This window comes from Staurois parvus, unplaced genomic scaffold (assembly GCF_062004578.1).
Source record: "Staurois parvus isolate SC_StPar_1 unplaced genomic scaffold, SC_StPar_1.0 ptg000155l, whole genome shotgun sequence".
Taxonomy (NCBI): Eukaryota; Metazoa; Chordata; class Amphibia; order Anura; family Ranidae; genus Staurois; species Staurois parvus.
The window spans coordinates 4,165,848-4,181,929 of NW_028317951.1; the positions used below are offsets into that span (position 1 = coordinate 4,165,848).

Genomic DNA, 16,082 nt, shown 5'->3' on the forward strand with positions numbered 1-16,082 from the left:
TGAGAGGCAAGAAACTGAGTGAAGGTGAGGGGTATTGGGAGGAGATGGAGTTGGGCTTTAAAGAATCCATCGGCTTGCTAGTATGGTATTTACACAGTTTTTGCTGTTGTTACTATACATGAAGAGGGGGGTGTTTGGGGAGGAAGAAATGGTTAACCCTTGACTTCCGCTAAAAGGCACTTCTTTGTTTGAATTTATCAGTTTCATTATCAAAATCAAAAATAAACAAGAGAGCAATCTATTGATAATTTTATTTGTAGAGAGAAAAATGTATCACAGTAGTGTTGGTGTAACAGCAGCCCAGCAGCCAAGTACTGTTGATACAAGGCAGTGATGGAGTTAACATGAGCTCAGAGCTACAGAGCCACTGGCAGGAGCAGTGTGAATATTCAGGTTCCTTTACATCAGTACACTCTCTCCAGCAGCACAGCACTCAGTGCTGAATGAGGAGGGTGCCAGGAGGGTCTTGTGTGGCTGTCCGTGGGATCTTTGAAGCCTTGAATGTGCTCAAGTCAAAGAACTGCTATCTCAATTTCATCTCCTTCTCAGCAGCACTCACATCCAGTCCAGTGGTCCAGCAGAATTGCATCCAAAACATCATCTAGGATTGGTGTCCCCCAGAGTCCTCCAGGAATTTCAGCATGCGACTGGTAGTATCTCATCTCCTATTCCTGAACATGACAGTTTGGTGTTGTTAGCCTGTATTGTGTGTGTTGTTTTGCCTTGTCTTTGGAACTAATTGAATGAAAGATGTCAGTGTGCCTGCTGGGACAACCGTGGTGCTTGTTTTACTTGTCAGCACAAAATGCATAGGTAGATTTCTAAAGGGGAGTCCTAGAAGTATCACTTTGCTTGTAATGTAAATGTCTTATATGAGAGTTAAATGTCACTGGGGGTCTATCTGTCATTGGATATTAATAGCTGAGAAATAACAGAATGTACCTTTACAAATTGTGTATTACAGATATCAAAGATGAAAATCCATAATACAGAGCTGGGTAGAATCCTTGTAGGCAACATGCAATTAATTTGCTTCAAAGCACAGTATAGCATGTAGCTGCTAGGATTTAGAGTTTAGAGCATCCCAGGTAGACCGTGAATCATGCCGCAAGTACAGGCACTTTGTCTCATGCCTGTTTGCTTCGAGTGAGAAGGTGTGAAAATACATAACCAATATATTCTGAACTGAACATTGGTTTGGCCCCTGACAGAATAACTACTTTTCTTTAACTGACATCTTTAAAATATATGTATTTTGTTAGATATGAAAAATAAGTTAAATCACATACTGCTTTCTTATATCTTGCAGGGATTCCATCAGCAAAATCTTCCTACACATGTAGTCTCACTCCTTCTACTCACTTACAGGAGTCCCACTGCTCATAGTTCATTTCATGTAAAAAAAAAAATACAGTAGGAAGAGTGATATCCTCTTAAATAAAATCACAGTCTACCTGGGAACTGGAATCCACAATTAAAAAAGATATTAGAATCCAATGAGTGATACAGCCTACTGGCATCTAATGTTGTTCCCATTTGTGAGAAGTCATCTAATGATCGACTTACCACAGAAAGGCTTGTTGGAAAATGTTTGTTTGATTAGCGCATTATTTTTATTTATTACAGGCATTACATAGTGCTAACATTTTACATATATTTTGTACAATATTATTATTCTACAGGATTTATATAGCGCCAATAGTTTGTGCAGCGGTTTACAACATGAGGGTAGACAGTACAGTTACAATACAATTCAGTACAGGAGTAATCAGAGAGCCCTGCTCATATTCATACATACACATACACTACAAGGGCCAATTTACCTTTTGAAGTGTGGGAGGAAATCCAAGCAGGCACAGGGAGAATATGCATACTCCATATAGGTAGTGCCATGGTTAGGATTTGAACCAACAATGCTAGTATTGCCAGGTGTAAGTGCTAACCATTTAGCCACTGCGCTGCATGTTACAACGCTGGAATAGTCCCCATTGACAAATACAGTAACACCGTGTGGAGGATTCCTCCATTCACCTTGATTGTGTGGATGGGGGGTTCTGATGGGGAAAAAAACTGACCCATGTATGCCCAGCTTAACAAAATATTCAATGTTGGTTTTAGGCAGAGTAACCCTTTATAATAGGAGTGAATGAAAGCTCACGCAGGTAGTTTAATTATAGGGACCTCTGAGCCATTGGGCACTGCTCCAGAATTTGAATTAAACGATCCCTGCACAGCTGCATTCTTTTAATTTTTGGTATATCACTGTAATCAATCAAAGGTGATTTTTGACAGAGCAGCACTACTGTTTGGCTTTACTATACCCAGGATTTATTCTAGGTTTTAATTTAATTCAAGAATCTTGTTTTAAAAAGCATATGTTTGGTATGCTAGTGTACTTCTTTTTTTTGTAGCATTCATGGTTGGATGTCAGCTACATTTTGCAGAACATATAACACCTCTTCAGTTCAGGATTTAACAACAATCTAATCATGTTGACTTGTAGGCTTGTGTGAGTGACTGACACCATGGGCTTGATTGCATCTTCTGTGGAATAATTAGCAGCCTGTTCTCAGAATAATTATAGCTCAAGCTGTAGTAAAATACTGTAAGTCTTATATGGATTTAAAGCTGTTTTTAAAATGTTTGACTTTAAGCTCATCATTCAAGAGGGTGATTGCCTTGCAAATTTAATCAAATGCTACTCCATGTTCTTGCCATATTCCTGTTGATAATTTAATCTGCAGCAATGTCACTTTCACCAATCACAGCCAATAGAATTGTTACAGTTGACGGCTGGTCACACATGAGCGTGCTGTATTTTGTGAATTCATTTTTACTTGCTGATCTGATAGTTATATTTATAATCCATAATTTTGTTGACACCTTTATTTTTTTCTAAACTAAACAATTAATATAGTTTATCCAGATGACCTTTATTATAATATATAATATAATATATATACGATATCTCTTTAAAGACTAACTATAGCAATTTTGTCACTTTATACAAATTTTGTTAAATTAATGTTTTGCTTTCCAATTGGCAGCTGCACTTCTGTGATGTAACACACAAGATCACAGCCAATAGAATGGCTTAATTTGGCAGCTTTTCCATTGTATGCCATTAGCCCAATAGTATTATTTTCAAGTAAATGTCCCCTTAACTCAGATTTTTGTACAAAACAAAGAATTAATGAGGTTTATGTTTCCATGTTAATGATGGTAATAGCATTGGCAGCGGGTTCCTTGATAGGCTTGAAGTAGATTTAATTGTGTGCTGGAGGGGAAGCATGGCCAAAGTCACCCTGAATGTTTAATACATAAAAGACAAGAATGATGTTACAATATTTTGAATGTTAGTTGTATTGTGTATGTGTATTCTTTCTTTGCCATGCAGGCAAGCCATTTGCCTTCTGGTAACATGCAAATATTCCGATACCTGGATGGCTTCAGCTATGATGTATGTATCCAACTGGATTGTACATAACACATAAAAAACTAGAAATGCAGTTGGTAATTTGCAACCAGTCAAATTTAGGCTGTTTTTCAGTGCAAGTTGGAAATGAAGATATCATCTGATTGGTGACTGTGAACAATATTTAAGATATCCTTTATACTGATTTTTAATTATGAGGCCAAATGTGCAGCACAAACAGCCTTTGAGTATAAAAAAAAAAACAAAAACAGTATATAAACAGCAAATTTTAACAAAGTAAACTGCATTCTCAGCCTTTTGATATGACCTGTTTAAATAAATAATGGCTGAACACGTACTGTATGCTTTTAGTAAAGGTGAAGAGCACACAGTGCACCCACAAATAATGTTCAATAGCGTTGGATGACCCTTATCATAGTAAAGACCTGAAAAGTGCAGACTATACTGAAATGGCAACACAGCAACATTTATCCTGAAAATGCTGTCATTCTACTGTAAATATTAAATGAATATATGAGTGTGGAAAACCTCAATGCCTAAAACTATGAATATTTAAACAAAGAGCGTGAGTGTGTCTTGCATTTTGAATTATTGCGCAGAGCCGCAGACATGCCACAGGTCATGACACGTTTCACAAGATACCTCATAGATCTAATCAAGTGTAGAGGCTTTGGTGAATGGAAGACATTCTGCCATTCTGCACAATCCTGTGTCAATGATTAGGTTTTTTGCACTTTGTATAATAAGGATCATTTATATACAGTTCGGAGTTTCTATTTGATGTTTTACAATAGTCTGTTCTTTCAAAGCTCAATTTGGAAAAAAAAAAACATCTGGAGGATTTTTAAATGCAAGACACAGTAAAATATGCACATTGTTGCTTAGATTTTATCAGTATATATAGCATTTTTTGCTGACACCTTTACATTTTAATCCTGGAATATGTCTTCTGCCCTTAACCCACCCACACCCCTCTCCCAAGCTAAGTCTTTGTAATTCCCATATTCTGAATGGCTTTCAATCTGTGCTTACAGAAATGACAGCTGTTTTATTTGTCCTAAGCACTACAATGTCCACTGTAGCTTTGCCATACATACTAGGGCTTAAGAGGGAGGTTGCAAAGCACAGATTTACATGACAAGGTATTGCATTCTCTGCCCAGGAGATTTTTGAGAGGCATGTGGTGTAAGAGGATTTGTGATCAGATAAATATTTAGACAGAGTGTGGCTTTAACTTGGAACTTCACCTTAATAGGGAAGTGCCACTTTGTCCTCCTACAACACTTTAGGACTTTTTTATTTTTGGGGGGCGAGCTGGTACCTAGTTTTGGTAGGTACCTGCTTCAACTTTCTGTCAGATCGCCAAGGCAATTACACTGGATGTTTGGTCCCCCCCTCCCTGCTTAAAGCCTTCTGGGACACATCACAGATCCCAGCATGCTCATTCACACAGGACAACACATGCATGCGCAGTGGAAAGCTTGCTGTGAAGAAGCAATGAGTCACAGTTGGATTCCCACACTAAACATGACAGAGCCAGGGATCCGAAGACCAGCAAAAAACCAGCCCAGGTGAGGACAGTGCTGGGTCCTTGGATAGGTAAGTGTCCTTTTATTAAAAGCTAGCAACTATAATATTTGTACCTGCTGACTTTTCATTTTTTTTTCAAAAAGGCTGAAGAGTCTGTTTGATTTGAACTTTACTAAACAGAAGCAAAGTAGAAAATGACAATGCTAACAGAGTCAAAGTGACAAATAGATATGTGCATTGTCAGATGCTAAGTTAGGCATTGCATTTATGTGTGAATGAATGCCCGGTATCTGTGGGGTTAATTGTTGTAAGGTTACATATGGGAGAGTTTTCTGGGCCTTTTGTCCCATCGGAAAGCATGAGAGGACACACATCCTGCAATGTAATCATTAGTGGAAGAAGGAGTTTACCCATGTCAGGACCTGGAGTGGGATAGTGCAGAACTGTTAGCTACGTGTTTGGGAAAGGTTTAAGCCAAAGGTATGTGCACCATTTTTACAGTCAAAACCATTGTTGCAGCCAGAAGCATTGCCACAGCCAATGCCTAGGTCACAGTCAACTAATTTTTTGTACTAGAAATGACTATGTAAACAATATATCTTGTGAGAGCAATGTAACATTCTTGTACCAACATCGTGATCTGCACCCAGGAAATAAGTTTGTTTACAAAGTCTGGTCCGGTCACTTAATAAAGTTAAGCTCATGCGTGCCATCACAGTGTGTGCAATAGGGGGAACAAAGTGTAAGTTTATAGAGGTGTTTTAAGTGTATATGTAATATCAGCATAAAGAAGTAAGAGCAGCCAGCTCGGGATCAGGATAGGGGTGGCCACTAACAGAAGGTTTCAGTCCGAAGGGTAGTTTGGTGTCTGTCTAAATATGCCCTTCTCAATGGTGGCTTCCTATTCTAGTACCATTGCAGTATGGAGCTTTTTTAGGAACAGGGCCTGGACCACGAAAGTTGTGAGGTGCCCTCTCTATATCTATGGGATGGAGCATGTAAAGTATTAAAGGTTAATTTCCTTATTCCAGTTGTTCTGTGATGGCTACTTTGGCAAAATTCTGACATTTCTGAAATCATTCGCCCTCGTGTTTGATGTCTATAAGATGAGAACAGAAGAATTGCTTTGAATTATACCAGGTTCACATATGTGCGGTCGTGCAGGCAGCAATTTGTGTCATTTGAATGGACTCCCATGCCCAGGGACATGCAGGGAAGAAGTCTTTGCACTACTTGGGAAATCGCAGCCTGCAAGGGAACTGAAGTTGCCAGTACAGCTGTGATTTCCAGTGCGGACAGCATGCCATTAGAATTAATGGCAACCCCCTTCGGGTCCCTCATTCCTCTGTGTGGGTGGTGCGGCTTCAGGTATTTGTGCAGGTCCCGCGGCATGCACAGATGTGAACCAAGCCTGAGTGACAGTGAAATATTTTCCACACCAACAACATGACATAGTGGAGTAGATTTACTAAAGGCAAATAGACTGTGCACTCTGCAAGTGCTGTTGCACTCAATTTCCCTAGAGCTTAGTGATTGTGGTGATACTTCACTTTGTAAAGAATACCCAATCAGGTGCTGTAATGTACCGCCTGGCGGTACCTCTAGCAACCCACGGGATAGGATTCTCCAGAGCGTGGAATCTAAGTCCCAGTCTGCTTGTTCACCAGGGCCCCTGATGGTTGGGATGGACTTGGAGCAGACAGAGACTAGGTCGAGGCCCCTGAGTACACCCACCCATGGTAGAGGGATCTGCCAGAGGTATCTGCTGGATAAGAGCCTGACATGAAGAGGCGGATGGGTCCGTGCAGGACGGATGGATGGATGGCTGAGTAGAAGCGTGGTCAGACAGGCCGGGTCGGTAACCGTGGGGACAGCGCGGTACAAGGCAGCAGGCAAAGAATAGTCGGGCCAGTAACGGGAGGTCAGATCCAATGGGGGGCATCCAAAGAGAGGTCAGGCAAGCCAGAGGTCAGGGCAGGAGAATACAGCACAGTCAGGATCAATCAGGGTCGGCAACAATCAATCAACAGGTAACAGGAGCAGGAACAAGCAGATAAGACCATACGGCAACCAGTGTCAGTGCAGAGTGAATTTAACCACTAGCCTACAGGGCACTTATACCCCCTCCCTGCCCAGGACAATTTCCAGCTTTCAGCGCTGTCACACTTTGAATGACAATTGCGCGGTCATGCAACATTGTACCCATATGAAATTTTTATCATTTTTTTGAGACAGATAGAGCTTTCTTTTGGTGGTATTTAATCACCTCTGGAATTTTTATTTTTTCTTAAACAAACCAAAAACCACTGAAAATTTTGAAAAAAAAAAGTTTTTTCTTAGTTTTTGTTAAATACGTGATTTTTCTCCTTCACTGATGTGCGTTAATGAGGCTGCAGTGATGGGCACTGATAGGCTGCACTGATGGACACTGATAGGTGGCACTGATGGGCACTGATGAGGAGGCACTGGTAGGTTGCACTGATGGGCATTGACAGGCATCACTGATGGGCACTGAAAGGCAGCACTGATACATGACACTGATACATGACAATGATATATGGCACTGATAGGCAGCACTGATAGGCGGCACTGACTGGCACTGATAGGCGGCACTGACTGGCACTGTTAGGCAGCACTGACTGGCACTGTTAGGCGGCACTGCCTGGCACTGAAAGGCGGCACTGACTGGCACTGATAGGTGGCACTGATTGGCAGCACTGATAGGTGGCACTGATTGGCATTGATAGGTGGCACTGACTGGCACTGATGGGTGACACTGAAAGGCAGCTCAGATGGGCACTGATATGTGGCATTGATGTGCACTGGTATGCACTGATATGTGGCACTGATGGGCACTGGCACGTGGCACTAATGGGCACTGGCACTGATGAGCACTGACAGGTGGCACTTCTGGGGCCACACTGATCATCAGGGCACACTGATCATCAGTGCCCTGATGATCAGTGTACATGTCCCCTCCACGGAAAGCCGATTACCGGCTCTCCTCTCCTCTCGAGCTGTCAGCGTGACAGCTCGAGAGGAGAGAAATGCCGATAACCAGCATTTCCGTGTTTACATGTGATCAGCTGTGATTGGACACAGCTGATCACATGACAGAGCTGACATCTTCGGCTCTTTCTGTGATCCGCTGTGTTCGAGGGACACAGTGGACCGGTGATCGCCGCGCTGCGCGCTCCCTGTGCTGCGCATGCACAGTGAAAATGGTAGGACGTCATTTGACGTCCTATCAGAACGAGAGAACCACCTTGCGCCTGACATTGTACTATAGGGCGGGTGGAAGGTGGTTAAATACCGTGCCCTGCACTGTCATTGGTGCCAGGCACGCGCCCGTGGTCCCGAGTGCGCATGCGTGAGTTCTGCTGTCGTCGTGGCCGCCCAGAACCTAGTGCCCGCACGCCAGTGTGAATCGGCACACTGCGCCTGCGCCGAGCCACACACCGCGGCGGCTCCTGACAGGTGCAATGAAAATGAAAAAAACAGCATTTGTGCTTGCACATGAGACTATTTCTGATTGGTTGTTTCTGAGATACTCATTCCCTCTTGTATACTGGTTGGCAATATTCCACTTTTACTTTCAGTTTACATTCTCTTATTTATAAGAAAACTGACTTGAAACAGTGCTGTGTTCAAATGTATGGCTTACAGAGGAGCTTGAATGTGTATTTCTTCATATATGCAGCAACCATCTGAATTTTTAGTGACATGGCTACTAATGACAGTGCTAACTGTAATGATCCAACCAGGTGAGTCCATCAACTGTTTCAACCCTGTGTGCCAGCCGCACGCATTTATGCAACCCCACTGGATGGGGCTTTTTTCTATGGGGCCGCTAATTTGCGTACCTGTCTTTGTGCTGGGAGAGGCGTGCTCCCAGCACAGAGACGGGAGTCTTACTGAAAGCCCTGGGTCCCATTCTAACGATCAGGACCCGGAACATCCGATTCTGGATCACCTGATCGCTGTGATAGCCTCTGATTGATCAGTCACTGTAAAGCCCGCCCCCATGTTTTCTATCTCTGAATGTAGGAGAAAGATACATTGCATCTCTCTCTGTTCTTTCAGAGAGAAAAAAAGTGTGTAAAATAAATAAATAAATACATAAATTATAATATTAAAAAAATACAATTTCAAAATTAAAAAAAATATCTAGATCAAGATTTGATCTAGGCCAGTGCCTGGTTAGTGTTTGGGTCAAAGCCAGGGTCAAGGGTTGGGGTCTGTATTTTTTTTTTTCTAAATTTTCAAATTAGTTTCAGTGTCGGTTAGTGGCAGGATAAAAAAAGCAAAATGCGCTCTATTGTTATGGGTACAAACAACAACTAACATACACATATGTGGTATCGCTGGAATCGACCAAAGCAGGAGAAATTATTTTGGTTTGTTCTATGGTTGTAGGTTATGGTAGTAGCAAGAAATATACAGCTAAATTTTAAAAAGATTTTTTTTTTTACTATTTTGGGCTAGTTTTTCTTTGATAATGAAAAAAAATCTCGAGATATCTATTACCATTTACCACCAAATGAAAGCCCAATTTGTCCTGAAAAAACAGGGAATAATCCACCTTGATGCACAAAGTAGTTGTGATGGTATGTACGGTTTTGCTATTACGTGTCAAAGTTGCAAAATTGTGCTGAGTCGTTGAGATTTGTTTTACCCTTAGGCACGAAGGGGTTAATAATAAAGTGGTTGTAAACCTCTGAAATGAAATATGAACAAAGCACATACTTCTATATTGTGTCCTTGTCTCTATTCAAAGCACTGAGTGTGATTTCTTTCTGCTGCCTCATTTCTCTGTTATCTGCATGAGTCACTTCTAACCGCTTTTCCCAACTTCAAGAGATAACTGTTGATGGGGAGGAGAGATCCAGCACACAACCTGCGATTTACAGCTACAGCTGTGCATGTTCGTTGTGTGCCGTGAGGGCGGGGGGGTGTCCCTTCCCTCCAGTCAGAGCTCTTCTCACTAAGCTATACACTGTGAGACTTCAGATCCCTGCCCCCTGCTTTTCAGACTTGAGAGATGCTGTGTAAAATGTGTGTTTTGGAAGACTGTAGAGAAGGGAGGGCTGCAGATAAATGGCTACAACTTATGTAGGAGAATTTTTTTTATCTCTGTGTATCATCGAAAGCTAGTCACTTCAATGGATATATATAAGGGTTTACAACCACTTTAGGTCCCCCCATACAAGTAGTTACAAGCCGTTACATAAACTCTGTATAACCCACGGTTTGTTGCTGTCTGTGCTAATATAAATACCTTCAAAGGACTTGTACTTTAAAAATTATGGTGCTATCTTGAAATAAATATTAACCATGACATCAAAGAATATTGAGTAAAGGCCAAGTGGCTAATTCAATTTGTGTTTTTTTTTTCTGTTTGTTTTTCATGGGTGGGAATACAAAGGCTTTAGAATTTAACAAACCCATCACTACAACCATAAGCAAGAACATAACGGAAGCCTTAATGGTCAAGAGGGGCTGAGATGTCTGGCATCATGATGATTTATTCATGCTGTAATAGCATTAGCTAAATACTAAATAATAAATAAATAATAAAGAAAGTTCAGGCACAGCTATCAAATCACTATGAATGCACTTGGTAGGCTAAGTAGAGGGTTGATTAGCAATTTAGAATGACATACTTCTGTAGTAGGGCTGCTTCAAAGTACATTGAAGGCCAACACTTTTTTTAAATGTTGGGTAGAGTAGTTTGATCATTTGAACCCTTTCAACCAGCTTTCTCTCTCCCATTTGGGGAGATTTCCCTTAACTTCCTGTCTGAAGAAAAAAAAACATTCTTAGGCAGTTACCACTGGAATAGGTGTCCCCTTTGGAAGATTTCCCTCCCTATTTCATGTACTAGTGAAAACTGTGAAATGTGGCCTTTTTCTTCACTTTCTGTCTTAGTGACAAACAGAGATGGTAAATCTTTCCAGCGTGGGCACACAAATCAATAAGAACCAGAAAGGAATTGTATATGAAAGAAAGTTGGCTTTAGGGAAAATTTAAGACGACGCAAAGAGCTGTTATATTTATTAGTCCCATTACATGTGGTAATTACAGCATTCATGACCTTTTATTGACAGCTCTCATTTGCACCTTCCAGAGCTCCCTGGATTTGACCATAAATTCATGTACATATGAATAAATACGTTTTTTTTTAAAATGTAAAAATCAGTCTGAGTAGCCTGTTAGGACAATAGTCAGATCACGTTGAAATACTCTTTTGTATTCTAGAAACGTGAAAATGCTTTTTTTTTCATGGAAGTGACTATGACACTGAAGTAGAGATCCCTTTGTAAAGCTTGCATTGCATCTCCTTTGTAAATGGTGTTAGAATATAATGATCCTACAAGAACTCACAGAACACTGTGAACTTAATATTTTATGTTGTTCTTTTCACTGTTATCATTACTATTTATTCATAAAACATCAATATATTTTACGCAGCGGCAGTTCAGGCATAGTAGGCAGAGATGCATATCAGCTGCAGACTGCAAGAGAAAATGGTAATTAAACTTTGATGCGGCTGAACCTCATAGTGGTCATGCTGTCATGAAAAGCAATATGTTTTAGGCCCCAGCAGCAAAAAAGATTTGCTCTTGCTCACAATGGGAGATTCATCAAACTTTTATTACATCTTTACACCATCTCAAATATTTTGTTTCTCACTGAAAGCAAATTATACTTTGGCACGTATGTTATAGAATCAAAAGAGCAGTGCTACCTGACTAATTCACAGACCGTCTTTCAATATCCATGTTTTTAAGGAAAATCTACATGAGATGTAAAGACCGGAATTTATTCCACTTACCGTAAATACTATACTTACTGTAAATACTGTATTTATTTTTAAACTGCTTGCTGCTTGCACATTGCCTGTCATGCTTGTATATCCTTAGATTCTGCACACCAGTTGACATTTAAGATCAGTTTGACCAGGTGCATGCTTGTACTAACAGTAGGTCAAGTATCCTTATATATCAGGCAGGTTTTCTGGCAGGTTAGCAGGTACCGAGATATTAATAATGTTTCTTTAGACAGAGCAATTATTAAAATATTTACCACTTCCCCTCTCACACCTATCCACCCCCTTTGTATCAGAGCAAGTTTTACATTTCTGCTCTCGGGATCAGCTTCATGTTCCCATGAAGTATACACCCCCGCCCCCTAGTAAAACACTCCCCTCACACATTCTCACACATAACTCATACCACTTATATGTGGACAATTTTTATTCAAGCCTGCCACTATTTAGACATTTGTACATTACCTAAAAAATGTTAACCCCTTCCTCCCCAGTGCCATTAGTACAGTGATAGTGTTTTTTTTCTTTTTTTGCACTGATCACTGTATTGGTGTCATTGGGGATGTCAGTGACCCCAAGGCAGTTCCCCCCCAGTGTCAAAATGTCCGCCGCAGTCCAGCCATAAGTCGCTGATCACGGTCATAAATCGCTGATCACCGCCATAAGTCACTGATCGCCGCCATTATTAGTATAATAAAAAAAAAATCCCAGTATCTTTCCCGCCATGTGTAGACGCTATAACTTTCACGTCAACCAATTAATTTACACGTATTGGAATTTTTTTTAGCAAAGACATGTCGCAGAATACATTTTGGCAGAAATTTATGACTAAATTTGCTTTTTACATTTTTTTACTGGACATGTTTTATAGCAAAAAGTCCAAAAAATTGTTTTTTTTTCACAAAATTGTCAGCCTTTTTTTTTATAGCGCAAAAAATAAAAAACGCACAGGCGATCAAACACCACCGAAAGAAAGCTCAATTTGTGGGCAAAAAAGGATGTAAATTTAATTTGGGTGCAGTGTTGCATGATAGCGACATAACACAAACCGCTTCTGTAACCGCTTCCTGACCGCCCTATAGCAGAAATACTGCTACAGGGCGGCATGGGTGCGCAAAATCACATATATATATATATATACGTGATTCGCGCTCCCGTGGTTTTCACGCCCCTCCCAGATAGAGTCAGATTGCCCTTCAGTACACCACATCACATTTAACCGCTTGATTGCCAGGAGCACGCTCATGCACAATAAACCTCCATTGCTAGTATAGTGTCTGAATGGGTCAATATCTTTGATCAGATCAGCACTATACCAGCGTTCACATTAGTATAGCTTCCCCAAAAACGCAGCGTTAGCGGGATCAGCCCCAGCACCTGCCAGCACCTGCGTTTAGCCCCTATGCTTACCCCCCCCCCTTTTCCCCCAGTGCAGTGCAGTGTCAGTAGGTCACTGTCACTTGATACATTGCACACAAAACCGCAGTGTTCGCAGAATCAGGCCTGATCTCTGTTAGCACTTGCCAGTAAATTTTGATGACTCTCATATGCAGCAGAGTGCCAGTACTAGTGCCGCTCTACCTTTTGGTGAACTGGTGAGTACCAGCGGTCTAGTACATCTTGGTCTTTCACATACCTCCTTGATTTTTGGAGCTGTTTTTCATGGAATATCTGTATGCGTTGATTGTGGATCAAAGCAATTTATATGCACAACAATTTATCACCGCAAACCCAAAATCAAACCTTGCCAGACCAATCACATGGAAACTCATTACGGTTTTCGAATTTACATTTTTTTGGGGCCTAACCCTCAACATGGGCATTACTAAAAGAAATGAATTGCGGTTGTATTGGTCCGCAGACTCAATTCATCATATGCCCGTGTTCTCTGCTGCCATGGCCAGGCATAGATATGAGAGTATTATGTGTTTTATGCATTTCAATGACAATACACTCTGTCATCCTAGGGGTAACCCTGAATTTGACCGGCTCCACAAAATTCAGCCCCTCGCAAATCACCTTAACCAAAAATTTGCAGATGTCTATACTCCCCAGCAAAACCTCTGCATTGATGAGTCCCACATTAATTTTTCTTGCCGCCTTGCATTCAAACAATTTCTCCCCTGCAAGCGTGCCAGATATGGGGTCAAGATGTAGAAGACCTGTGAGAGGGCAACAGGCTATACTTATAAGTTTTGGATTTACGAGGGAAAAGATAGTCACGTGGAGCCCCCTGGATGCCCAGACTACATGGGGAGCAGTGGCAAGATAGTTTGGTGTAATCCTTTTTCCATATGGGGTACCACTTATATGTGGACAATTTTTATTCAAGCCTGCCACTATTTAGACATTTGTACAATCTTGGAACTGGCGCTTGTGGCAACCAGAGGTTCTCTAGGATTGGTCAGGCCAAGTGAAGGGGCGGGGAATGTCCGACCTGTCAGTGTAAAGGTGTGAGCCGCTTGTGGCAGGTTCTCTGGGCTGGACTGTAGGAGGATCTGTAGTAGGACTGTACACATCAGCTGAGTCGAGCCACCTGGGAAGACAGCTGAGAGGTGTTTTAGTGTGGAAACACACGATCCATAAGGAGAGCTCGGACGGACAGATGTGCTTAGACGGTGATCTTATGATGCCATATCCGACTTTAAGATGACTTCGCTTGGATATCTGGATATTATTATCTACATGCATATTTGAATTATGCATCTGGTGAGTGCATGATTCAATTAATTTTGATCACCAGAAGACGCACGTTTTGAATCACCACTTTGTTACTTTTAAGGACTTTTTTGGCACGTTGTTTTAGCACAAGATAGTCACATATTCCTATATTGTTTGCTATATTTTTATATATCAGAGGTCATTTCATTATCCTTAGCACTGCGCCCTCTCTTTACACATTTCATCACTTCAGTTTCGCAGGATATAAACAGCGCCATTTGTAAATTGGGAAAGCATCTGATCACACCGATTTTGGTTTAATTAGATAATGTAAGGGCAGAGGAGATATCCAGAGTCTGATAGACCCCAGATTTCTCAAAAAATAATATATGACAATGCCCATTGAAGTTATAGGGGATATTTGCATTCCCTGTTATAGCATTAAAAGTGATTAAAAAAATGAAAGGTACAATGTTAAAATAATAAAAAAAATCAAAATAACTAAAAAAACAAAAAAACAAAAAAAAAAAATCGCCCCTCCCGTGTGCGCACACCTGTGTGCACAAGCCTTGACCCTGTGCCAGTATGTAAACAGTGGTTGTACCATGCATGTGAGGTATTGCTGTGAGTGTCAGATCAAGGGCAGTAATTCTAACACTACACCTCCTCTGTAAATCTAGAATGGTAGCTTTTAAAGGCTTTTAAAGCGTTGCCTATGGATATTAAAAATGTTTGCAGTTTGTCGCCATTGCATGCGCAGTTTTAAAGCATGTCTTGTTTGATATCTATTTACTCAGCATACCATTATCTTTTATACTTTACCAAATAATTGGCCAATATATTGTGTTTTTGTGCATTTAAAGTAAAAAAAGTGTATTTTTAAAAAAAATTTGCTTTGAAAAATCGCTGCGCGAGTACTATGTGCCGTATAAAATTGTAATACCAACCATTTTATTCACTAGGGTGTCTGCTTTAAAAAAATATATAATGTTTGGGGGTTTAAATTAATTTCCTAGCAAAAAATATAGATTTTTTTCATGTGAACAAAAAGTGGCAGAAAAGGCTTGGTCTTCAGGTGGTTAGAAGAGTGAGTGATGTGTGGCATAAACTTCTAATGCTGGGCATAGAATGCCCCCACCCCCCAAAAAGACTCCTTTTTGGAAAGTAAACACCCCAAACTATTTGCTGAGAGGCATGTTGAATCAATAGAAGAATTTATTTTTTTACCACAAGTTTTTGGAAAATGAGAAAAAAAAATGTTTTTTTATTACACAAAATTGTCATTTAAATAATTTACTGCTCACACATGCCACGGGTATATGTGGAATTACTCCCCAAAATACATTCTGCTACTTCTCCCGAGTATGGGGGTACCACATGTGAGAGACTTTTTGGCAGTCTAGCCAAGTACAGGACCCCAAAATCCAATAAGCACCTTCAAGCTTTTAAAGGGCTTTATTTCCTCATTACAGTTCCAGACTACCTATCACAGTTTCGGAGGCCCTGAAATGCCAGGATAGCACCTAACCCCCCAAATGACTCCTTTTTGGAAAGTAGACACCCCAAGGAATTTAATAAGAAGCACGGTAAGTATTTTGCAGATCTCATTTGTTGCCACAAGTTTTT

General features: G+C 40.7%; 1 protein-coding gene across 1 annotated transcript in view; it reads left to right on the forward strand.

Annotated features, from left to right (window-relative positions):
* The first annotated feature begins 438 nt into the window (after window positions 1–438).
* SCHIP1 (schwannomin interacting protein 1) overlaps window positions 439–16,082 on the forward strand; it is a 504,974-nt gene continuing 489,330 nt past the window's right edge. Inside the window, exon 1 of the mRNA XM_089675432.1 lies at window positions 439–650. Coding sequence (XP_089531558.1) covers window positions 642–650 — 9 coding nt within the window. The 5' untranslated portion in view covers window positions 439–641. The remainder of the gene's footprint in view (window positions 651–16,082) is intronic.